The sequence below is a fragment of the Pelobates fuscus genome, chromosome 3 (assembly GCF_036172605.1).
Source record: "Pelobates fuscus isolate aPelFus1 chromosome 3, aPelFus1.pri, whole genome shotgun sequence".
NCBI classification, from domain to species: domain Eukaryota; kingdom Metazoa; phylum Chordata; class Amphibia; order Anura; family Pelobatidae; genus Pelobates; species Pelobates fuscus.
In genome coordinates this window covers 297,695,096-297,714,372 of record NC_086319.1, presented here as the reverse complement: position 1 = coordinate 297,714,372, position 19,277 = coordinate 297,695,096, and the positions used below count along the sequence as shown (strand labels likewise).

Sequence of the window (19,277 nt, the reverse complement as noted above, 5' to 3'; positions counted from 1 at the left end):
TGGAATGGTTATTTGATAATTTAAGATATTTTTGTCGATATACTGAACATGAGGCATGAAAGAGATGTTGGAGTCAAAGAGCACCTAGGCAGCGAGCCTGCATGGTGGAGCTGATGGTAGCACCGTTGACATGGAGGGAGACAGACACAGGAGTAGCAATACCTTGAGGGAGGAAAGACCAGAATTTCTGTTTAGGTCAAGTTGAGTTTAAGGAAGTGGGCAGGCATCTGGTTAGAAATGGCAGAGAGGCAGTCAAAGACACTACTCAAGTGGGACGGGGAGAGATCAGGAGAGGACAGGTAGATTTGTGTGTCATCAGCATAGAAATTATATTGGAAGCCAAAGGAGCTAATGAGTTTACCAAGGTAGGCAGTATAGATGGAGAACAGTAGGGGACCAAGGACTGAACATTGGGGGACACCAGCAGAGAGGAGTTGAGGAGAAGTAGCGGAGCCTGAGAAAGAAACACTGGGAGAGGTAGGAGGAGTACCAGCAGAGAGCAATATCTTGTAGACCGATATTGCGGAGTATGAGAAGCTCTTGATGATCAACAGTGTCAAAAGCCGCAGAAAGGTCAAGGAGAATTAGGATAGAGTAGTGACCACAAGATTTTGCAGCGAGTAGATCATTGGATACTTTGGTCAGTGCCGTTTCTACTGAGTGCTTAGCGCGGAAACCAGACTGAAGCGGGTCTAGCAGAGAGTTGAACTCGAAGTCTGTCAGTCTCGCATACACAACTCTTTCATGGATCTTGGATGCAAAAGGCAGTAGCGAGATAGGATGGTAATTGGACGGGGAGTTGGGGTCAAGGTTGGGCTTCTTTAGAATTGGGGTTGCAGTTGCATGTTTGAAGGGCGATGGAAATATGCCAAGGGGGGGGGGGGGGAGGAGAGAGAGAGAGAGAGTGAGAATTTTAGTGAGAGGTGGAGAAGGAGAAGAAGACAGAGTACGGATGAGATGCGAAGGAATTGGGTCTAGGGAGCAGGTGGTGGGGCGGGAGGACTGGAGCAGAGCAGAAACCTCTTCTGCTGTAGCGAGTGCGAATGAACATAGCAGAGTTTTTCTCTCTAGCTTGCTGTCCTGTTTTTGTTTTTTCTGTTATTCAATGTCAGTCTTGATTTCTACCTGTTTCTCTATTACAAGTCTTTGCAATCCTGCTTTGTGTTACTTTTCTGTCTTTGAGTTGTAAGTTCCCTTCACACTTTTGAGCCACTTACTATTTTATCCCTCTTCTCCCCCCACCCCCACGAACATTTTTATTTATTTTTTCATCTATTTATGCATCAGTTTGTATGCCAGCTTTCCTAGTAGATTGGTCAGCGCTGGAGAGGAGGGAGGAATAAGTTCCAGGACTTCCACATTGCTTAGCCTATGTTTTGGAAGAGGCTCCTGCGGGATGTTTATTTGAGGGTAGGGAAACCTCAGCCAAACATCCTGCTTTTATCCTGCTTCTAAACTAAACCACTGGAGAGAGCAGACCACAGGATTGTGACTACATGAGGGTTGCTGCCTGTTAGAACTATGTATATGTGTTTGTAAGGAATCCACGTGCATAGAACACTTTAGACTTTAAGCTATAATGAACCTCTATCTTTTTTAAAAAAAAAAAATATATATTTTTGGGGGTCATGCTCATAAGTTGGCTTGCATATACTTTTTTTTTATTAGAAGTTATGAAGCAACAATTTATATTGGCTCTATATCAATGATAAAGTAGCACAAATTACATAGTGGAAGAGAAACCAAAGCTGTTTCTTTAAAATTGACATTACTGGTAGTAAAGGGACACTATAGTCACCACTACAGCTTAATGAATTTGTTCTGGTGAGTATAGCCTGTTCCTGCAGGCTTTGTGCTGTAAACACTGTCTTTTCCGATGAAAATGCAGTGTTTACATTACAGCCTGGGGATAACTCCACTGGCCATTCCTCAGATGGCTGTTAGCGATCCTTCCTGGGTCAGTGCTGCACACTGGGTCCTGGGCCTACATTGCCGTATAGGAGCTTGTATGGCTTGTATGATAACCAATCCCTGATCTTGCACTTATTTAAATTGGATAATTTTTTACATGCTCACAAAGTTCTTATCCATGACAATTACATTGAAAAAGTATCATGCTCTTTTCAAATAAATGGTCAATGTCAGAGTGTACACATTGGCACTCTTCCAGCATGTTCTGCATAATTTATAGTTTGGCTATGTGATATGAACTATATACAATGGTGTTTATTGAAAAGAATGCAATAGACACAGTCCATCCAAAGCAACAAACAAAGTTGTGCCATTTAGACAGGAATGAAATAAAAAGTATGAGCCAAGTGATTCATAACTGTGTGTTGAAGCATGGAATCCTACTGACCGGTTCATTACATTTACAAAAGAAAACCTATTCAATCTAAAATATGCAGAACTGGTGAAATAAACATGTATCCAGGGGGGACAGGCTCTGTAGTTTATCCTGTCATGCATATCCTTGACGTTCCTGCGTTACATAAGTGTCTGGAGTCAAAGGGGTTACCCTTCCCCCTTCTCTCTCAGAATTTGCCAGTAAATTGGGAAGATTTAGGATGTGCGCTCTCTGCAGGAGCAGTCTCTTTCCTCTGTCAGACACCGTATCCTTTGATGTTCTCTCCAAGACTCTGTCATAGACTTTCCAGTCAGTTCAAGCAGGAGGAACCGAGAATCAGAAAACATACAGTTCTCTTGTGTAGAGTGGGTGCTGTCTTGGGCTTGCTCAGTTACGGCCAGTGCAGGGCCTAAAGCCTAATATTCTTGTTTTCCCTAGTAGAGGCTCAGAACAGTGATTCCCTCGCCTACGCACCCCACATGTTTGTGGATCTAAAAGCTGGCTGAATATCTGCTTTAGGGGGATTTCTGAGAGTGGCTGAAATCCACCCAATGACTCCCAGTCCAGACTAACAGAGGACAGGAGATTGCTATCTTTCATTTTATACTAGTACTTGGAAGGCTTAATAATGTGATAGGCAGATATTTTGGAATTCAAAACAAAACTAGAGTGATTGTTCTATACAGGCAAGCTTTTCATGTTCCTACCTCTTTTTTTTGATGTTTCCTAATTTACTGGCTGTAGTTCAGGTTCTCTTATCAGCCGGGTCAATTCTACCTTTTATCCTGTCAATTTTAAATTGATTACCATTGATTCAGGTAATAAGAACATTTATTAATCCGCTGCTGATGCAATAAGAATCCTAGTATGTGCGATAAAGTGCTTTCAGCTTCCTTGGAAGCAAAAGTCTGTTAAAAAATACTGTGTGACACTCTCTATAATATCCTCTGCTGTGACCCTTCCCATTGGCCTACTTTCCTCTCAATGGCCGCAGGATGAGATGGCTTCCTGTGTGAGGGGCCCTGGACAGGGTACAGAGTCTGGCATGTTAGACACCTTAATAAGGCTCCAGTTATCCTTCCACTAGCTTCTCTGGCTCCTTCTTATCTCTTCCTTTCCCTATTTTATCTCACCCTCCCCTCCCCTGCTGCTTTCCTCCTATTAACTAAAAAATTTGAACATCCTGCAGGAAAACCAGAACTAACCTTAAATGTTACCATGCGCTGTGCTGTTTGCATTCCGTGGGGTTTAAACTCCTGTCCACGGGTTCTTTAACTCTGTTCAGGCTGTAACATATTTGAGGCAGCACATTGCACCTTTTTTTTTTTTTTTAATATAAAAAGGGAAGATATTTTATATTAAAAAAAAAACACACATGATATTACTCTTCGAACACTATATTGTGCCGTGCGCTGCTGGTTTTTGAAGAGTCTTCCCAATCTTTATTCAGGACTGGGACATACGTGTGCAGGGATGCCTGAGGTCGATTTAAGTCAGATACCTGGACTCCAGCCATGTTGGCTGCTGTCATTATTTCTGGCCCCTTCTTTTACACATTAAGTTGGAAGAGGTAGTGTCCCTCTCCACCCCCCCGCTCCCCCCCCCTACTCGGGCAATTTATTTCATACTGTGCAGAACAGTTGTGGTGTGTGTGTGTATATTTGTGTCTGTGTTCTACAGTGGGTGGGTTTGTAGGGAAAAATCTCTGGATTTCTAGCAGGAAGAGTGGGGGCAGAGTAAACACTGCGCTAGCCAATCACCATCTCCTCATGGAGATGCACTGAATCAATGCATCTCTACGGGGAAAGTTCAGAGCCTCCACACAGTGTTGAGACACTGAACGTCGGCAGCACTGACCTAGAATCACCTCTAGTGGCCATCTAAATGACTGCCACTTGAGGTTTCCCTAGGGAGCAATGAAAATTCTGTATTTTTCCTGAAAAGGCAGTGTTTACATTAAAAGGCCTGCAGTGACTGACTCTTCACCAGAAGAACTCCAGCTTCATGTAGTTCTGGTGAATCTAAAGTGTCCCTTTTAAAGATGCATATCGCTGCAGCTTGTGATGGGGGTAAATTTCAAGGTTCTGAAGAAATCCCAAACCACAAGACCAAAAGTTTATGAATGTCTCCAGAAAACAAGTTTATTATGGAAAAATGTCATTGAGGGATACTGGAGACGCAATAAACCACGAGACTAAAGTGAGTGGCTTTTAAATGGCTCTGGAACATTTTAAACAGAACTCGTGTGATGGAGTATTATACAGAAAATCACAGGGAAGGAGGGAACTTTTATAATCGCTGTTCATGGCTAGGAATTCCAATCCATTCAACTCTTATGTTAAAAATTACTTTTGTTAAAGTAGTTTGTCTGTCCCTACATCTGGCACCCCTTCAATAACCTGGAAGCGTAATTGTAAGCCGTTCACTGCACAAGTCTTACCAGTTCTGGGGTGTGTTAATGTGTCTCCTTTTATCACATTACTACCGGCACATGCCAGGCATGGATAGGTACCTCTTTTTGATTCACCAAAAAATAGAGTAGAATGTCTAAAGTTTATATATGCAGTCTGCTCTAATAAGATGTTAAGTAATCTTTCTACTTATACTTTATCTGTATGTATGTTCTTGAATGGGAGGATAGCTATTATGGAGTATATACCAATGCTTTCTAAAAATATTGAGGTTTGTTACTGTAAGTACCAAACTGCTACAAAATTTAGTTTTTGAGGGGTAAAATAGATAGAGTTAAGACCTGTAGTGGTTATGGTACTGCGGTCTTATATTCCTTTCCCAAAAGCTGAGCCTAAGCGATTATAGATACAGCAGGGAGTAGAGGAATAGTAGAGATGAATACAACTTCCAAGACGATTCTCCCCAGCAAATAGAATATTCCCCAAACATGAGCCCAGACTTCATGAAGGGTGTAACAGAACTGACCTTTATTGAGACAGGCTGGCTTTTATGAGAAATCCTCCTGCAAGAGGACCTCCCACAGCAAACAAATACATTAACCAATCATTATACAGTATTTCACTAATACACGCCTTCCCTCTGCCTGGGAGATATTGAGAGAAGTTAAGGAATAAATCAATTATCTCCAGGCAAAGGGCACACATTTTCCCCAAAAGTTAGAACACCCCTTTCCCCACAAGGTATCCCCACAAATACATATCCCCTGATAGCCCCGATCTGGGGGACAAACATATCCAAATTTCACCCAGATCGGTTCAGGGGTTCTTGAAAAGTGTGGAAGTCATGTTTTACCGACCACACACGAGGCTCCTGCCCAAAACAGTTCCACGAATTCAGCATGTGCGGTCGGTCAATTGTGAAAAACGAGCAAAATACCGAATAGATCCTCCTGGCTCATAGCAGCGATTGTTCCCCTTGTCTGCACGAACATAACTACCGAATGCCGCTGTTCGCTAAGTGGGAGAAGCTGGTGTTCGGTAGTTTTCAGCGGTGGTTCGTGAGGTCGAGTGTCCGATTTTAGTTCCAGACACTCGACGACCAAGTCCCGCTGACTCCCCTCGTGCGAACAAGATGGCCACCGTTTTCTTTTCCACGTGGCAGCTCAATGAGAAGGCAGCTTTGTAAGGCAGCTGCTCTGGGCAATTGCTACCTCTTGAGTTCGGTGCAAATAAACTAACCAAACCAGGAATTAACAAGACCAGTTGTCTGCTTGAAAAGCCTAATTTATAAAAGTGTAAATGTACCTTTTCCAAAATGGAGGGGGGGAGGCTGGGGAGATGACACACTTGTACTGATTGCTAAAACATGATATACCTGTTAATAGAAATATGTATCTATATCTACACACACACTCTTATATCTATTAAAAAAAAACAAAAATGACTAATTTTTGTTTTGTTTCTATTTCATCCCTCTGCAGACACTAGCATGTCTCCTGACACGAATAAGCAAGGTCGATGGTGCAGCGTGGCATACTGGGAGCACCGTACACGTGTGGGCCGTCTGTATGCGGTATGCCAGCCTTCAGTCAGCATCTTCTATGATCTACCTCAAGGGAGTGGTTTCTGCCTAGGTCAGCTGAATCTGGAGAATAGGAGTGAAGCGGCTGCCAGGACACGGGGAAAGATTGGGCTGGGCATTGTGCTGAGCCGTGAGCCGGATGGGGTTTGGGCATACAACCGCAGTGACCATCCAATCTTTGTTAACTCTCCCACACTGGACTCGCCAGCGTGCCGCCCTCTTGTGGTGCGTAAGGTGATGCCTGGATATTCCCTCAAAGTTTTTGACTATAAGAAATCCTGCATACTGCGACATCTCCCCGCTCCAACTGAATATGCTGATGGACCTTATGACCCACATAGTGTGCGTATCAGTTTCGCCAAGGGTTGGGGACCCTGCTACTCCCGCCAGATGATCACCTCTTGCCCTTGCTGGCTTGAGGTATTACTTGGACGATAGTGATGAAACACTAACTCCCTGATGCAGTGTACACCCAAGGAAGGATCTTCACCACTCCTGAGAGATCAATGAGTGCATGAGGCCCACTGTTTAACCTCTTCACTGCCATATAGGCATGCAATAATTTGCTGTTCTACACACAGCACTGCACAGTAACATATGAACAATGCATGGCATGTCTTTGTTGGAAGATGTGGTCCCCTGTCATCATTTCACAGAATTCAAAAGGAATAAGTTTCACACAGGATCCTCTGCAGTTCTTCTCTTCCCATCACACAGTGGCTGCATCCCTCTGTAACAAAGACATGCTGGAATATCCGTACAGCGCACTGCAAATGGTTCTGGTGTGGATGCAGATACCTGTATGCCACTATGTGCTCACAGACAGTCCCTCTCTTCTTATTGCCATATTGCAGAAATCCAGGTGCCATATTGATTAACAGTTTTCCTCTAGTAGGGACCTTGTGTGCCTTGCTTGAATTTTTATTTTATTTTACACTTTTTTTTTTTTTTTTTTTAAAGTGCTGCTTTGCAATGTATTGCATTCCCTTGGCAGAGTTATTCTCCATGGCAACAATTTTACAGTGTAAATCCATCTTAAAAGACTCTTGCTAAAATACCATGTCCTAGATTTAATATAAATTTGTTTATATATATTATATATTATATTATATGGAATTATATTATACCTGTAAATATGGAGTCATTTTTACAATGTAATTATTTATGTTACGGTGCAATGTGTATATGAAACAAAGATACAATAAAATGCACTTTGGCTTTTATGATTTTTATATAAATATATTTTCACTAATGCAGTTTGAAGGTGTTTTCAGTGAAAGTATGGTGCAGAATTACTTGCCATGTTGTTTGTGCTATAAACTTCCATATAGTTCTGGACTGATTTGACTCGATGACAGCACTGTATGTTGATAATTCAAGGTGAGGGCAGGTGTGCCTTTTTGGAGTGTGGCTATGCCTGTGGTGAACACCCTTAAATGCTACTATTCAATATAGCCTTTCTCCATAGGCAGAGAACCACCACTTGGGTATGCACAGTGCAAGCATAAGGACCAGTGGCCATTCCTATAATGTAGAATAAGCATGTTGAGAATCAATGGATCAAAGTCCTATTCAAAATCACAGCTAGCTGGAGAGTGTTTCCAATTTGCCTCTTTTGGTGTAAAATTTTGAATTCCCTGAAAAATTCTCTGAATAAATTTACAGGTTAATTGGTAACTGTGACATTTCTTTTGGCCAGTTGGAGTTCCTGCAGGCTAATTAATGGAGAGTTGTGGGAGCTGTATATGTACACAATGGTCCTACAGCCAGCAAGTAACATTGCCGGGTTCCTAAAACCTTGTGCGTTTTTTAGACAACTGACATATTTCATGCTGCATACAGAGCACTGTATACCCATAATACCTCTCCCTTAATTTTATCTGTTGTCCTATGGCACTATTTTGCTGTTGGGTTTGAGTGACTGATTTAGTATCTACAAGTTCTGGAGGGCTTCTCTAGCATAGTTTTGAAACCATGATTCTATTATTACATAGCCTGTGTGCACAGGGCTGAGTTACATTTTGTGTGTGTGAGTGTGTGTGTGTGTGTGTATGTATGTATGTCTTTCTAAAAAAGAAAATGATTACAACATATTGAAAAGAAAGTCCCAGTCTGTCCTTTAAATATAACATGCAATTAAAACCCAATATTTATTTATCTAACTTTCATACAATGTTGAGGAAGAACTACACACTAACTGTGCATGAATGGAGATGTGGCCTAGGAGACGGAAGGAGCGGGTTTGGACGTTCAAAGGTGTATCGGCATGTTCTTTTGACGATTCATCAGTTTTAAAGCAGCATATTGACATTTTATGCTCTAATTACACTTTGCTTCAGGTGACGGGTCTGTTTTAATATCTTTAAAATGACATTACTCATATGTACTTCCACCCTTGAGCACTTTGTGAGTGCAAGAGCACAGTAGCCAGCCTACCGACAAAACTATGGAGAGTTATTGTAGCATAGGTTATAAGGGAATCTTCTTTTCTGCTCTAAGGCAAACATTTATTAAATATTCTCCTTGAAAGATACATTTTATTTAAAATGTACACAATTGCCACACTATGAAAGTTTTGCTCTTGTGATAATGAATATTCTAAACTACAGCAAGCTTAATGGGTTATTGCAACCACCGGGATCACTTCTCCTTTTAGAACTTCACATGGCTAAAGGAGTCTGTATGTGCAGGGTTTATGCGTGAAAAGCTGCACATACAGAGATATTTACACTTGTGTTCCAGGGACTAGTTACACCCCTGCCACCAATGACTTGAGCAGCCTGGGAATCTCTTTCGAAATGCCAAATGTCAGTTCTGTGCAAAATGAAAACCCATCCATTGGCGGTGGCTATGAATGTAATTACCGTTAGCTTCTCTTTTGCAGACAGAACCTAAACTGGGAAAACCTTTTTTTTTTTTTTTTCCTACCTCCTTGCTTTATTTAAGTTGTATACACCCTTTAATGTGTTTTTGTTTGTCTTGTAATTTAAGTTAAAACCATTTCTCCTTCCCCTTACTGACACTAAACCAGCTTGGAGCGCATGCACACACTTTAACAGTCCAATCAAATGCTTCTTCTTGAGAAGCTTGGTCCAAGGAGCTGAACTATAAAAGCTACAGAGCCATTTTGCAAGAAAGGATTGTAGTAACCCTTTAAATCCAAGTTTTGTTTATCAGTCAAATTTACCCACAGTCCTTCAGTAAAAGCAATCCCACAAAAGTGCAAACAGCATTACAAAATGGCTGCATCCAGATAACGAGATCTGGCACCAGAAACAAGAGAAAAAATATAATTTAAAGGCAAGTAGCATGGGGTGTAGATTAATCCTATAATACAGAGTGCATAAGATAAGTAGAGAACCATGACAAATTCACTGTAAAAACAGCTGCTCTGCATTAGGTGAGAATGAGTTGATGACAGGGTTATGGGCAATGCAAAATGTATTATTTTTCTCCATATCACATTAAAGACAGATCAAGGATCTTTGCTTTGCAGTTTAGAAGCTGCCTTGAATTCTTTGGGAAACGTGATTTAGGGAAATGCTTTACATTTTGATTCCCAGCCACACCATGCAGCAAAGGGACCAAAGCTTTCACAACCACATTTTAAAGACCACAATAAATGCCTAGAGGTGTGTATGTGTGTGTGTGTGTGTGTGTGTGTATATATATATATATATATATATTATTATTTGTGTTTGTATACATCTTTTTTTTTCTTCAAAAGTGTTTTTTAAATTTTCTTTATAAACTGAAAGGGTATTGTCCAATTTGTGTGTGCTGTAAATTAAATACAGGAAACCATGAACTGCAGGATCTACTTAAATCTGAAAAGGTGAGTTTATTGTGGGAACTAAAAAACTAAATAAACTCCCCTGTTTATCTTGAGTATTAGAGCACTGTCTTCCATTGCATTAAAACTATATGGACCACATAGGCAATATTTTTTAGTTTTTTCCACCTCCAAAAAAACAAACCACAAACAATTTTATATGTCTCTGAAGGTGAACTAGAAAGGGGAAGTGGGTGTCAGCTGTGGTTTTTTTTTTTTTTTTTTAAACAAGAGTCGTCCTTGCACTGATTATCAAAACAACTCTAGCTTAAATGAACACTATACTGTCAGGAATACAAATCTGTATTCCTGAAACTATAGTTTTGGAATGCAGGATTAGTTCCCCAGCTCCTCAGATCTCTTTGAAAAGGTGAGTTTACTCCCGTTTTCTCCCACGCTGTGGCTGGTTCTGCCTTTGTGGCTGAAATAATCAATTATAACTCTGCCAATCCAGTTCTTTCCCATTGGAAAGTATTGGGAGGCTATTGTGCATGCGCGGCAAAACACCATGTCACGCCATTCAACATCTCTTCATAGAGATGCATTGAATCAATGCATATATATGGGGAACGTTCTGTGCATGGAGGCACTGAATGCCAGTGCTGCTTACTGTGCAGCACTAGACTAACAAGCACCTCCAGTGGGCGTGTAAGTGACTGCCACTGGAGGTGTTACTAGTCTGCAATGTAAACACTACCTTTTTTGCTGAAAAGGCAGTGTTCACACTGCGAAGGCTGCAGGGACATGTTATAGACACCAGAACCATTCCAGTTAAAGGGATATCCAGTGCCAGGAAAACAAATCGTTTTCCTGGCACTGCAGGTCCCCTTTTCCTCCCATCCCATGTTGCTGAAGGGGTGAAAACCCCTTCAGTGACTTACCCGAGACCACCGTCGATGTTCCTTGGCGGCGGCGGTTTAGGGTCCTCGTCAGTCGGCGGGGGAGATTGATTGTGCACGCGCATTAGACTTCCCCATAGGAAAGCATTGAAAATGCTTTCCTATGGGGATTTTAGCGACGCTGGAGGTCCTCACACAGCGTGACGACGTCCAGCAACGCTATAGCACAGAAAACCTGTGCTATAGACCAGGAAGTGCCCTCTAGTGGCTGTCTGGTAGACAGCCACTAGAGGAGGAGTTAACCCTGCAATGTAATGCAGTTTTATGAAAACTGCAATATTTACAGTTGCAGGGTTAAGGACAGTGGGAGTTGGCACCCAGACCACTCCAATGGGCAGAAGTGGTCTGGGTGCCTGGAGTGTCCCTTTAAGCTGTAGTGGTGGCTATAGAGTTCCTGTAATGATCAAGCTTCATTTGCTTGTTTTTAAATGACTTTGTTTATGTAGCACTAGTCATATCCCATTGTACAGCGCTACGGAGTCTGATGGCGCTATATAAATAATCCTCCCTGCATGTAACATGCGTGCGCAGCCTTCCTACACACTTCTTGTAAAGTGAGATCTTCCTTTATTGTATAATCTGTTTAAGTTCCGATTTATCTCCTGCGCTGTTATTAGCTTATTGGACCTCGCAGGAGCCTCCTGTTTGTCCTGAAAGATCCATTTACAGAGCAGAGCAAAGTAAGTTAACATTTAATTGAAAATTTTAAAATATATAATTTTTTTTTATTTTTTGTTCCATGCAGGCTGTGTGAGTCACAGCCAGTGGAGGTGTGGCTGGGGCTGCATGGGCAGAAATAAGTGATTTAACTCCTAAATGGCAGGGAAATGTGTAGTGAGACTGCAGACACGATCTATACTCAAAAACTGATGCTTTAATTTTGATATTGAAGCAGAACAGTAATACAATAAGCATAACCATCCCAATCCCGGACTGCAGTGAGGTGTGCAGTAGATGTAACAACCACACTTGTCTCCCTCAACATGTCACTTGTGACTGGCACCACAATCATCCCAGGATGCTCTGGGCATGCATGGTCCTCTTGCATAATTTCTGTACATCAGGAGCTACTTAAGGAACCCTGGGATATCAGAGTGTGCTTTAGATTCCAAAACCTTGTACGTAATCCAAATCTAAGCACAATTGAAGAAAAACCTGTAGTTTGTTTGAAACACTGACACATTTACATTTAATTCTTAGGTTCACTGTAAAAACCTTGAAATATTTTAACGTTTTGGAAACCATTTTCTTTGGTCAAACAATGTCTAATCTGCAATGTATGACTGCAGATCTGTGAGCTCCATCTAGGATTGGGATGTAATAATATGGTTTATAAATAGCACTTGTGTGCCGGGCCTTTTTTATTTCCAGAAAATTTAGTTCTCATGGTTGATTTGAAACGAAGGTAACTTTGTTTCCTCAAAGTTCATCACATAGAAAAGGTCACTTGGCTTATAAAGCAGTTAAGTCTCTGGGTAGCTGTGCGTGGCACTTTGCCAAACGATTACTGGCACAATAGACAGACTTCAGGAGAGGCACCTCTGGACGTATGTATTTACAGCAATGTATCATGCTCTTCAAAGCATGGGCCATACCTGCCATTCTCTCATGGGTGTTGTCAGATACTGGACATGGGAAAATACACAAACTTCCTCAGTTTGCAGGAAGAGGAAATTTTGTTAAGGAAAAAGTACACTTGGCACTTGGGGCCATTCGTACTTGGCCTTTGACCCCAGGAGCCATCGTGTCTGTGATACTGCCTTTTACTTGTATTGTATATCTTCTGACAGATTAAATCTCCTTCTGTGAATCAGAAACTTACTTTTCAATGAATTATTAATATGGAGTTGTTTCTAACTTACAGTGCCTTGGAATTCACCAAACGCTGAATTTTAGCAAATTGAAAAAGTCATCCCTTTAATCTACTAGTAAGGAAGCATTGCTTAAAGGGAATCTCCAGTGCCAGGAAAACGATCCGTTTTCCTGGCACTGGAGGGTCCCTCTCCCTCCCACCCACCAATCCCCAGGTACTGAAGGGGTGAAAACCCCTTCAGTCACTTACCTGAGGCAGCGGCGATGTCCCTCGCCGCTGTCTCCTCCTCCGCGACGCTCCACCTCTCCATTGCGTTGGCAGGTGGGCAAGACTGATCCCGCCCACCGGCCGAGGAGACCTAATGTGCATGCGTGGCAATGCCGCGCATGCGCATTAGCGCACCCCATAGGAAAGCATTGAAAAATAATTTCAATACTTTCCTATGGGGATTTGAGCGACGCTGGAGGTCCTCACACAGCATGTGGACGTCCTTGCGACGCTCTAGCACAGGTTTCCTGTGCTATAGACCAGGAAGTGACCTCTAGTGGCTGTCTAGTAGACAGCCACTAGGGGAGGACTTAACCCTGCAAGGTAATATTGCAGTTTATAAAAAAAACTGCAATAATTACACTTGCAGGGTTAGGAGTAGTGGGAGTTGGCATTCAGACCACTCCAATGGGCAGAAGTGGTCTGGGTGCCTGGAGTGTCCCTTTAATGCACTCCATTGTGCATATTTCAAAGAGCAGATTTTGTAGCCTCATTGAGCCTTTCCACCGTTGCCTGCTCCATGTAAGATATGTGCTCTCTGGGTTGTCCGTCACAAAACTCTCTCCTCAACAGGTGATCTGGTGCTTGCAAGGAAACCACATTTTCTAATTAATGAGAGATTTCCCAGAAGCATTTTCATTAAGCCATATGTAGACGTGCTAATCTCTTGTTGATAATCCTCTATGGACACTTGCTACAGTATTTCACCAAAGTTACCTTCTCTAATGCGGTCATGTCTTTTTTTTTTTTTTTTTATAATCTTTATTTGTTGTTTTTCTTCCACATCAAAACTACATATATTACTTAATGCCAAAGAAGGCATAAATAGACTCGATACAAGCATACATAAAGTTACATACACTGTTGTGCTGTTCGAAAATTGTTAATATAGGTGAGCGTAAATTTTTTTTCTTTTTCTCATGATGTTTACAAAACCAATAATACATCCATCATCAAGTATTCTGTTAAGGGCTATTAAATTCTCTTCATCTCCAAGTATTATATCCATCAAACATGGAGATGGGTATCAAATGCTGTCATATCCCCCTTTTTCACTTGTCCGTTTTACTATGTGCCTGCTTGGGTTATGTTGCAACTTGTAACACAGAGGCACCTTCATTTTACTATTGGAATTTGTTTGATTGTTTATATTGACAATCATGGCATCCTGTACAATACTTAATTTTTTTTTCTAAATAGATGAACTGAGGCCTAACTCTGTACCCACTTTCCTGTGGTGATGGGAGTTTGTGGTTTTTCTGATCTACTATAATAATGTATGTCTGTGTATCATACTCTCTGTGTTGGGAATTTGTTTTCCATACTCCATATCAACCACATTAGTAATAACTTTCATTTCCCCTTCCATATGCTACCCTAGACCTAAAGTTTTTCATCCTCCTTTATGATTTTTATTTTTATTTTATTTATTTTTTTCCTCTCACTAGCTTTTCATTTATATCCCAGAGTTTAATACTTGCCTAATTTGGTCTTGGGGTTTTTCTCTATTTCAGTGTGCTTTATCCTGTTCAGCCTCCACAGTCTCCTTTAGTTTGTCATTGATTTCATTGATGATGATCACCTCTGGACCAGTTAGTGAAGTGCGATTAATTACTCCAGCGACCACTTGTTTTTTTTTGCCAAGTCCAGAATGTACTGGCAACTAGACATGTGTGTTTCGTTCCGAATGTATATTTGTACAAATTTCATGCCATTCGGATGATAACGAATGTCCGAAGTGACTCGGATTTCAGAAAAGTGGCAAAACAAGCGGGAGAGAAAATAACGTGAATGATGACAGTACTCTTGACCAACAAGCTAATTCCTTTTGTGCAATGTAATGCTTGCCTGCCCAATCCGGTTTCACGATTCCCTGTCCAATGAAATGAGCAATTTTTTTTGACTGATGTTAAAGGACAGACAATTATTATTATTGCCATTTATATAGTGCCAACAGATTCTGTAGCGCTTGTCAGGGTGTTGGCTTGCATTCATGTGACCACAGACACGTGTGATTCGTTTCGTTCCGAATGTACATCCTTCTGAATTTCATCCCATTTGGATACTTATGAATGTCCGAAGTGCCGAACCGAACGCTATTGATCCGAATTGCCTATGCAGAAAATTTTTTTTTACTTACCCGAATTTGCGAACCTAACTGAATTTTTTGCCAATGCACATCCCTACTGTCGGCATGCTTTACACCATTCCAATTGATGTGTGGCCCATGCACATCCCTACTGTCGGCATGCTTTACACCATTCCAACTGATGTGTGGTATTGCGTGTAGTAGTGAGCCTTGTGTACATCTGCCCGCCTATGGAAATCCATTTCTTGAAGCACCTGTTGCACAGTTATTGTGTTGATGTTGTTTCCAGAGGACAGTTGTAGTGAGCGATGCAACAAATGATTGATCTTTACACCCCATGTGCCTCTAAACTTTTTACTTCTATGCAGTCCTGCGCACAAGATGCTGTATTGAATCAATTTTTATTACGGTTACTTGATTAATGGTATTTATGGTCTATTACTCTTAGTGCTCTACAATGAACATTTTGTTGGTAAACAAACTTCTTTCATGCAAAGGACATACGCAACTAATCTCTAAAGAGAATTTGATTCTAGAAGATCAGACTGCTGTAATATGTACCACGGTTGAAGTAAGATTTTTTTTATTTTCAGAAACCCTATACTAGTGGAACCACTGTAAAACTCTGCTCCAGTGCAAGCAAGAGAACAATAAATGTAAATGAAGGCACGTAGCATAACATGGATAGACAAGGGGTGTAAGCAAAGATGTATAAACAAAACAAAAACAAAACAGACTCCTGCTTTACTCTTCCAAATTTAACCGTGACACACAAGTGTGGGTGGAGAACAAAATACAAAATACAAAAGGCAACATCATGTGTCTCTTATAATGATCTCCAAAAGGTTTACACTAAAGTGGAGACACCCCAGTCTGTCATAGGTAACTCATCTAGAACAAAGGGGCATTTGGTTTGCTGGAACTGGGCTGCAACTTTCCTCTAGCTTCTATACAGAGATTATATTGGTCACATGCAGAGTGTTCCTTTAAGACTACTTTAGATAATTGACTGCAACTTTTGCTAACTTCCATCATACACACTGATCAAGAAGACTTCAAACCCTCTCGACAAGCTTGTGATAATACTGTATATTGTTTTGATTTGCGGTGGTATGTTTCAAATCACAGAATTCATTCTTTTCTTATCATTAGATGCTGAAAGGGCCTATGCCTCCTATGGCCATATCTGGTCACCATCTTGAAACTATTTGGTTTTACTGGAAACTTGCCTGCAGTTATTCAAGCAATGTATATCATTCACAACTACTCACCCTCCAGAGCTCCCATTCCACTTTCAATTCTTACATGTCCTTTGTGTATACATTTACCTGCAGACCTGTCTTTTACACATCACTATAATTGTATTAATGACACGGAGGCTCCTAATATGCATTCTCTTTCTTTATTTATTCCTGGCAGCAAGGAAGGAAGTATGAGAGAATTATAGAAAAAACATAATAGCATAGTAACACTGGCACCAATCAGGATCCAATACTATCCATATGGGTGTGGTGCTCCTTGACTCCGACTCTTTTCCTGGCACTGGAGATTCCCTTTAAGTACTCCATCTCTTGCTAATCATTGAGTGTTATACATATATGTGTTTTTTTTGTGTGTAGATTTATGTATGGTGTGAGCTTTATTGCTCTAATTACTGCTGTTTTATAAAGTCCTGCTGGTGTCTGAGACCTTTTTCCCTTCTGCCCCAAACTTCTGGGTAATTTTCCCACCTATTCCCATCCATGCACTGTCAGCCCCATTGGTGGTGCCGCTGGGCTACTTGGCTGCTTACCGTGAGTGTCTGCAGTCTTGTCAGTGGTTTCGCTCAGACAGGCAGTTTTCCCAATTCTATCGGGCATTCGCACTTCGCGCAGCGGCGGCCATATTTTTGGTTTCTGTCGCCGCGAGTGTATACTTTCACTCGCAGCGGCCATTTTGATTGCGTTTTCAGCGGATCGTTGTCAAAGGTGGATAACTGCTTCTCCTACCCTACTGGCGCTCTCCCAGACTCATACTGTGCTTTATTGCCCTGTGGGCAGATAGTGATTGCAAACGCTATGATGCAGGATACGACTGAGAGACCTGCAGGTTCAGTGTGTCCCACACCGGGGGTTCTCCCCTCAGGCAGGGATAATCGGGATGACGCCAGCCTCATGGCATCTGAGGAATTTTAATCCCACCTCGATTCTACCAGGGCGCAATCCATCAAAAAGGCTTTGGCCTCCACGCTGGGGGTAATGTTGTCCTCTGTCATACACTCAATAACCCAAGCGTTGCTGCAGACTCAGGGTAGTGGCCCTCAGGGCACATCAAACTCGGGAACCACTAATGTAGCACAACCGGGACGCAAAGCTTTGGTTAAAAACAGACATACTATTTACCCTCCAGAACTTCAGGTTCGGCCTGTACTGAATGACATGCCTCAGGCTGTCGAGGATGGTGTGATACCACTGCGCAATAAAGCCCCTGGCCAGGCAAAATCGGCCAGATCGTGGAAGCGGGCATGTGCCCACAAGGACTCGTCCGGACCAGAGTTTGGAGGAAGAATATGACAATTCATATCGATTGGGCGAGGGCAACGGTCTTCAGGAGCCTCAGGGTAACCTGTTGGTTGACCCAGTTGACCTGAGTCACCCTTGCTCAGCGGAATGTGAGCCACCTGAGCACATCGCTGGATACCTCGCGTTAAGAATGCGGAAACCTTTGTCCAAGGAGGGGCGTAGCAAGCCACGGACAGAATACCCGTGGCCCATCCTTCCAGACTCAGTGGGGAAAACCCCTGATGTGGATCCTGAGTTGGTCCAATTCTTGATTAAGTCAGGTTGGAAACCGAGGAAAGGCCTATACCTTTCCTTTCGGAACTGCCAGGACAAGTTCCTGGACATAGGAAATACAATCTACAAAATCAAACAAAAACACAAATATTGTAGTAAGTTAAGACACCACTAGTACCACTAGTACACCACTAGCACCACCACTAGGATTCAAAGGAAATTTAGGTATTCTTCTTTCCAACCTTAAATCAGAGGGAAAAACACAGGAAACATAGTGCACCAGTAAGATAACTAACACAGGTTTAGTAATGTTGAACTCACAAGATCAAAGGTAAAATCCAGCGTATCATATACCCAAGTCTTCCCAATGGCGAAATCACTTCTCATAGGGACCGGTATACAAAGCAGCCATAAATGGAAAAAAATATATAAATACAAAAAATAACATAAAACTCAAAATAAAAGTCTAATAAAAGTAGATGCTGTCCTGGTTTTCCCACCCTGGGGTCCATCGACTTTAAAGTAGCGAAAGGTGGGTTGCAGTGGTTGGTCTGGATGGTGGGTAATACCAATGCGGCTATGTCAACCGAACACCGCAAGGGGATACTCCTGAAAATTGCACCCAAACTGGTCAGTATGGCAACCAATGAGCCGGGGCCAGCCGCAAAAGGCTTACTCTTTGGTGAATCCTTTAAAATCATTAAAAATCTGGGGCTGTATGTTAAAACCTTTACAGCAATTAACAAGGCTCAGACTTGTCTTAGGAGAGTATTTGCACCTCTGTTTTTTGGAGATTTCGGTAGAGGTAGGAGCAGTCTATCCAGCCGTGGATTTTAGGGCTCATTCAGAGCTGGCAGAGGCTTCTTTAATACCCAGAGACAGGTGCAGGAACAAAATTATACCCTGTTCGTCCCATCTCGTGGACGCCCCTGGAACTCTCACGGACCGCAGGGGTCGGTCTCAGACAGACTACCTTATGGTGAGTACTGATTATCTCCGCTTTTCCCATGTAAAGGGGGGGGGGGGCAGATTGGCACTGTTTTACCTTGCTTGGAAACTCCTAACCTCAGATGTTTGGGTATGGAATACGATAAAGGGGTATCAATTGGAGCTAGTCTTTCACCCTTCAGAATGGAGGGTATACATTGCCTTCGGGACATCCTGCTACCATCAGATTGGATGGTCAAACTAGATTTACAGGATGCTTATCTAACCATCCCTGTCGCGGAAGCACATCAAAGCCTACTGCAGTTTCAATGGTGA

The 19,277-nt window shown here is 42.0% G+C and overlaps 1 protein-coding gene and 1 long non-coding RNA gene across 2 annotated transcripts in view; one reads left to right on the top strand and one right to left on the bottom strand.

Annotated features, from left to right (window-relative positions):
• SMAD6 (SMAD family member 6) overlaps positions 1-7,434 on the top strand; it is a 29,978-nt gene extending 22,544 nt beyond the window's left edge. Inside the window, exon 4 of the mRNA XM_063448755.1 lies at positions 6,240-7,434. Within this exon, the coding sequence (XP_063304825.1) occupies positions 6,240-6,778 (539 nt within the window). The 3' untranslated portion in view covers positions 6,779-7,434. The remainder of the gene's footprint in view (positions 1-6,239) is intronic.
• LOC134603105 (uncharacterized) overlaps positions 1-19,277 on the bottom strand; it is a 741,779-nt gene that overhangs the window by 310,644 nt on the left and 411,858 nt on the right. The window lies entirely within an intron of this gene.